Source organism: Manis pentadactyla, chromosome 4, assembly GCF_030020395.1.
Source record: "Manis pentadactyla isolate mManPen7 chromosome 4, mManPen7.hap1, whole genome shotgun sequence".
In the NCBI taxonomy this organism is placed as follows: Eukaryota; Metazoa; Chordata; class Mammalia; order Pholidota; family Manidae; genus Manis; species Manis pentadactyla.
The window spans coordinates 170,137,288-170,144,081 of record NC_080022.1 but is presented as its reverse complement, the minus strand read 5'-3'; the positions used below and the strand labels follow the sequence as shown (position 1 = coordinate 170,144,081).

At 49.5% G+C, this 6,794-nt stretch overlaps 1 protein-coding gene across 1 annotated transcript; it reads left to right on the top strand.

The window, feature by feature from the left end:
• Positions 1–6,531, top strand: LOC118911207 (keratin, type I cytoskeletal 9-like). The gene is made up of 10 exons (XM_057501968.1): positions 1–468; positions 2,046–2,128; positions 2,248–2,404; positions 2,706–2,867; positions 3,542–3,667; positions 3,792–4,015; positions 4,396–4,661; positions 4,788–4,919; positions 5,010–5,336; positions 6,397–6,531. Exons 1-10 carry the CDS (start codon positions 1–3, stop codon positions 6,408–6,410), a joined length of 1,959 nt encoding a protein of 652 aa, XP_057357951.1. The 3' UTR covers positions 6,411–6,531.
• Positions 6,532–6,794: the final 263 nt, after the last annotated feature.

The following is a 6,794-nucleotide window of genomic DNA, read 5'->3' as shown; positions in this document are numbered from 1 at the left end:
ATGAGGTCCTCATTCAGCCGCTTCAGTTCCTCAGGGGCTGGTGGAGGAGGGGGCCGCTTCAGCTCATCCAGTGGCTATGGTGGGGGGAGCCCTGGGGCCTGTGGGAAGGGAGGAGGCAGTAGTTTGGGCTTCAGCTATGATGGAGGGCATGGGGGTGGCTTTGGTGTAGGTTCCCTGGGCTCCAGCTGCAATGCTGGAGGAGGCTTTGGGGGGCCTGGGGACTTTGGGGGGCGCTTTGGTGGTGATGCTGGAGGCGGCGGTGGTGGCATTCTGATGACGGATGAGAAGACCATCATGCAGAGCCTCAATTCCCGGCTGGCTTCCTACTTGGCGAAGGTGCAGGCCCTGGAGGAGGCCAATATTAGCCTGGAGAGTAAGATCCAGGAGTGGTATGACAGGCAGGGGCCCAGGACCTTCCGCCAGGATTACTTCTCTTACTACGACGCTATCGAGGATCTCAAGCAACAGGTGGGTGGGGAAACTCCCATCTCCGTCTCTTGTTCTCTGTCTCTGTCTCTCTCTCTTTTACACACACACATAAACTTACATGCTTTATGCCAAAAAGATAAGATGCTACACTCTTAGCTTAGACAACAGCCAGGGAATCCATCTTTTAGAAACTTTAAACTTTCATCAGAAACAAAGTTGTGTTTGGTTCCTGATGGCCCCAGGGCTGGGACCTTGGCCTGTACTCTGGACTTTCATCTCCATGTCCCTGACATTTGGAGTCCAGGCAGAGCAGAGAACGGGCCTGGATTCACACAGGTGATTCTGGGACTGGATGTGGGAGCCTTCTGTGGCCTGGTCCCTGGTTGGGAGCACAGAGGCAGGGCGGTGGGTGCACAGTGATGGGGGCACTACCCTGAGAGCCAGCAGCCTGGCCCTGGGTCTGCTTGCTATGCAGCCTTGGGAGACCCGATGCCCTCTGATGCCCTATCCATTTAAGGCAGACAATGGGCAGACCAGTTTTTAAGTCCCTGCTGGTTTGAAACTTCTGTAATCTTATGGAAAAAAAAAAAAAAGAGGTAAGAGGGCAGCTGCCAAAACCAGCTGGGTCATATGGCTCAAGAGAGGGGAGCGTCTGTGCCTGTCTCTCCTCTCACTCTCTAAGAGTTCAGAGCTTTCTAGCTTGGAAAACTTGGAAATCCTATCCATCCCTTCCTACTTCTCTGGCTCCCTATAGGGGTCTGTCTTGATCTTTCATTTTGTTGAATCCAGATACACATGCTAGCTGTTCAAGTTATGGAGAGGGCCTAGAACTCTCGGGATGGAAGTAATGTACCTACTCATCCATCCATCCATCCATCCATCCATCCATCCATCCATCCATCCATCCATCCATGCAGATGTCCATCTAACAATTTATCCATATGTCCATCCACTCAATTTTGTGAATGACTCCTCTCAGTGTAGTGCTGGGCAGACGCAGTGATGAACCATACTTGGTCTCTGTCCTTGAGGAACTAACTCAGTGTACTAAGTCTAACTAACTCAGTGTTCCCACCTCATCCCTTTGCCTTTACACCTTCTGGTGAACAGCCTCTGGGTATACTGTTTCTTCTATCCAAAACCTCTTCTACCTATTTTTTTCATGTGCAGTCTTAGCTATTCTTAAGGGACCAATCAATTGCCTAAAGTCTTGGCAGTTCTTGGCAATTGCCTCCTCTGTGAAGGCTTTCTTGATTTCCCATAGCCATAAGTCACCTCTCCTTTCCTTGAACTTTCCCTGGATACTTTGGATATTGTAGTCAACTGTGGGCTCCTTGAGGAGCAGTATCTCATTGATCTATAAACTCTACAGTGTCATTTGTAGTAGATCTTCAAATATTTGTTGCATGAATGCATAAATGAAGGCCACATGGAACATCTTTGCTGAAAGCTGTGAGGGGTCTGTGCTGTGAATCAGCTGATGGAAGCTCCTTCTATCTCTTAAGCATCTTCTTGTATGGGTCCTCATCTGTGGCTTTGCCTGGCCTCTTGCGCTCCCAGCAGAGGATCACAATGGGGGAGCATGGGTTAGATGCCATCTCCTCCATTTTTTTTAGATTGTGAACTTCACAGTGGACAACAGTAAGATTCTCTTGAATCTTGACAATGCTCTCATGGCACTGGATGACTCCAGGATGAAGTGAGTCCTGCTCCCACCCCCTCTCCTGTCATACGTCCTTCCTCCTCCCCCTAGTGCTCTGGAGGTCCTCTAGAGACTGGTGCCCTCTTGCTCATTCCCTACCCATGGCTGGTCTACAGGTTTGAGATGGAGCAGAGCCAGCGACAAGCAGTGGATGCTGACACCAATGGCTTGCGAAGGGTGCTGGATGAACTGACCATGCAAAAGTCTGACCTGAAGATACAGTATGAAACACTGCAGGAGGAACTGATAGCCCTCAAGAAGAATCATGAGGATGTATGGTCCTGGCTACTTACAACTTATTGGGGATATGGAGGAACAGAAGTGTAGAGATAGCGAGGGTGGGGGTAACAGGAGGAGGTTGGAGGTGTGGCTATGGAGCATGGCCTGGGAGCCACCCTTTCCCTTACTCTTGAAGACACTCTCAGCAGTCCTTAGCACTGCCTATGGTGGTGGCTGGACTTTGGCTTCACAACTGTGCCTTCTTTTTGTACCATGAGGGGAGTAGAGAGAGAGGGCTAAAAAGTGGTGGAGAGGATCCCACCTCCCTGACTTCATATCCATTCTTCTCTGGCAGGAGATGAGCCAGTTGACCCGGCAGAACTATGGGGACATCAGTGTGGAGATGAATGCTACTCCTGGCAAAGATCTTACCAAGATCCTTAATGACATGCGCCAGGAGTATGAACAGCTCAGTGCTAAGAACCATAAGGACATTGAGCAGCAATATGAGACTCAGGTGAGCGGAGTGGGCTGCCCATTTAACCTTCTTTCCCCCCATTCTTGGGGCCCTCCATTCCTTCACCCCACCCCTCTATTCTCCCACCTCTCCATCTCAGTCCAGCTGTCATTCATCATCCTCTAATTCACTCATACCTACAAACATAATTATTGAGTGGCTTCTCAGTGACAGGTTCTATGTGAAGTCATGATGTCTCAGAGATGAGCCAAAATAGGTGACTTCCCTTGAGAATCTCAATTTATTACATGTCTGGACGAAGGCAGAGCATCAACAGTTTACATAAAGCTCTGTGCTATCTAGACTCTAGCAGAGGTACACAGTCTGCTTCTTACGACACCGAGCTCCTTGATGATTCTCTTTCTCCCTGGATCTCCAGCTCCTAGTATAGAGCCTGGTACAAGAGGACATGGTTCTGTGGTGTGTGTGTGTGTTTAGGAGGGAGTTTTAAGTAAAGTCGAAGAGGTGGTTTAGGGGCAAACTGTGAAGACTATTGAAGTCTTGCTGTCTCAGAAATGTTAAGTTAAGACTGGACTGGAGAGACCCAGAACTCGGGGTTCTCGGCTTTGGTTCAGTCTTGGTCCTGGGGGTAAAGGTCCTGGTAAGTGAGGCAGAACCTTGCTCACAGCAACCTCTGGCCCAGCCTAGTCCTCACTGAGCTTCCGGGTTTGCAGATGAACCAGTTTGAGCAGGAGGTGATGATTAGTGGCCGGGAGATGGAGTCCAATAACAAAGAGGTGATCCAGCTCAGGCACAAAGTCCAGGAGTTGGAGGTTGAGCTTCAGTCTCACATCAGCAAGGTTGGTAGTCTTGCTTTAGACCCTTTGCCAAGGTGGGACACAAGAGGTTTTCCATGATCCTCAGGTGAGGAAGGCGAGGGGATATGATGTAGTATTCCTCTTAGAGTCTCTTCCTGCCCCCTAGAAATCGGCCCTGGAGAAGTCCTTGGAAGATACCAAGAACAGCTACTGTAGCCAGCTGCAGCAGATCCAGGGGCAGATCAGTAGCCTAGAGACCCAGCTCATTGAGATCCGGGCAGAGATTGAGTGCCAGAATCAAGAATACAGCCTTCTTCTTAGCATCAAGACACGGCTGGAGCAGGAAATTAAGACCTACCGCAACCTCCTTGAGGGTGGCCAAGATGACCTGTAGGTGTCCCAGGACTCTCTGGAATCCTAAATTCCTAGGACCTTGACACTACTTCAGTACCTCTGGATAGAGGCAGCTGGGACAGTTCTTGTACACAAGAGTCTGGTGGGTTGAGGACTTTTCCATCCTATGGGGGAACCTCAGCATGTTTGGGTTTTGGAAAAGGAGGACAGTAACAGTGAAAGAAGGGACAATTCCCTGCTTTGGGGAGAGAAAGGCTTTCTCCTCCCAGCTGTGGTGCCAGCCCAGCCTCTGTCCTCTGCCTTATGGAAAGGACAACTTAGGAAAGACTCACATTTGGGTTTTGACTGTGATCAGGTCCATCCTTGTGTATGTATGTAGGGTTCTTCATTTTATGTCTGTTTTCTTTCCTTCTCAGGGAATCTCATGGAACTGGACAAATTGGCTTTGGAGGATCTCATGGTGGAAGTAGGAGCAGTCATGGAAGAAGATCTAGGGGAGGAAGTGGAGGAAGCTATGGAGGAGGAAGTGGAGGTGGTTACGGTGGAGGAAGTGGATCCAGGGGAGGAAGTGGAGGCAGCTATGGAGGAGGAAGTGGAGGTGGTTACGGTGGAGGAAGTGGATCCAGGGGAGGAAGTGGAGGCAGCTATGGAAGAGGAAGTGGAGGTGGTTATGGTGGAGGAAGTGGATCCAGGGGAGGAAGTGGAGGCAGCTATGGTGGAGGAAGTGAAGGCAGCTATGGTAGAGGAAGTGGATGCAGGGGAGGAAGTGGAGGCAGTTATGGTGGAGGAAGTAGCTCTGGAGGAGGAGGTGGAGGCAGCCATGGAGGAGGAAGTGGAGGCAGCTATGGTGGAGGAAGTAGTTCTGGAGGAGGAAGTGGAGGTGGTTATGGTGGAGGGAGTGGATCCAGGGGAGGAAGTGAAGGCAGCTATGGTGGAGGACGTGAAGGCAGCTATGGTGGAGGAAGTGGATGCAGGGGAGGAAGTGGAAGCAGTTATGGTGGAGGAAGTACTTCTGGTGGGGAAAGTGGAGGTGGTTATGGTGGAGAAAGTGGATCCAGGGGAGGAAGTGAAGGTGGTTGTGGTGGAGGAAGTGGCTATGGTGGGGGAAGTGGATCCAGGGGAGGAAGTGGAGGCAGCTATGGTGGAGGAAGTAGCTCTGGAGGAGGAAGTGGAAGCAGCCATGGAGGAGGAAGTGGATCTGGAGGAGGAAGTGGTGGCAACTGTAAAGAAGGGAGTGGATCTGGAAGAGGAAGTGGATCCAAGGGAGGAAGTGGTGTCATCTATGGAGGAGGAAGTGCAAGGTTATCCCAGTCCCAGTCCTCTTCCTCAAGCTCTGGGGAGCATGACAATACACAAGGTAAGGGACAACTCTAGGTTGTTGGGGAGTAGCACCCCTTTTTAGTGTTTTTGAATCTCTCTAGGGAATACATATTTTGAACAGAACTAGATTTAGGGAGGTCTCTAGTGAGGTGCCATAGACTTGCCTTTGTTTCTGAATTGGTCATTTTTGACAGAGCCTTGGGTGAGGCTAGGACTATATCTCCACATGGCCTGAGACTCAGTGGCATAAGAGATGGATTTGAAACTGTGCATTATCTTATATATTTCCCACCATGCCTGATGAGGTGGGTATTGTTATTATCGCTATTTTCAAGATAAGGAAAACAAAGTTCAGAGAAGATAAGTAACTTACTCAAGGTTATACAAGCAATAAATGAAAGACTCAGCTCTGTGGGTCTCCACAGACAGTACTTGAAATCATCATGAGGATGGGGAGACTGGATCAGCAACAATTTAGGTAGAAAAAGTTGCAGGGATTATAGTCAGTGGTTGGCTCATATAAGCCTGTTACATGATACCACTACCCAAACGGACACACACTGAATGTAATAATCTAAGTGTGAAAAAGAGTCACACAGATGAAGTGGTCTCTGAGTCAGAGAAAACTTCCCTCTGTGCATATTGAATTATATAATAAAAATGTAATATGAAATTGTAGTAAAAGGCTGGGTGTTGTGACTGAGAATGTTTAGCTCAGAGAAGGCTTGAGGTGCCTTTGAGCTGTCCTCCTCTAGGGTGTCTGGTGTGGTTTTTGTGTGTCAAGTGGCACACAGGGGCAGAGGTAGGGGTTATCTTGGCCTCAATATCCAAGGAATTTACTAACAAAACAGTTGAATAGAGGAGGGGACTGCCTCATGGGCCCCATCCTCAGAAATGGGAGAGGATCTGAGACAGGAGGGCTTCAGGAATTGGAGAGGTCCAATAGGACCCCACAGTCCTTCCACCTCAGGATTCTCCAGGTCCTTGGACTCCAGTTCTTCTGGCTCCCAGTTTGCCAATCTCTCTCTGAGTGCCAGTCTGTTTCCTGCTCTTAAGTCCTTTCTTTTCACTCTCACCTGCCTTCTGTCTCTTCACAGGCTACCCAGCTTGATATTAGAGCCCCTGTGAACTTCCCAGGCTCTGTCCCAGCAGAGTGCCCTCCATACAGAAGGACCTTGGATGAAGCTTGCTCACTACATTCTGACATTGGGCATAGCTGGCAAGAAGTCCTGGGGCCAATTTGGGCTGACTGGGCATGTGTGTTTCTGGTTACCAATTGGCTCCTTCCCCTGGGAGGGCTGGGAGACCTCTGTTTCTCTGGTCTTGGGGGGTGACCCTATTCCCTGCCTGATCCCAACTTCCTAATAAAGCTTTCCTACTGCAAATCAAACTCGGTCTTTGACCCATTTGTTCTTCGGAATTAAGAAGGGGCAGAAAGAAGGTGAAGGGAGAATCAATTGGGTCCACTTTAGGAAGTGTTGGTGGCTTTTTTATC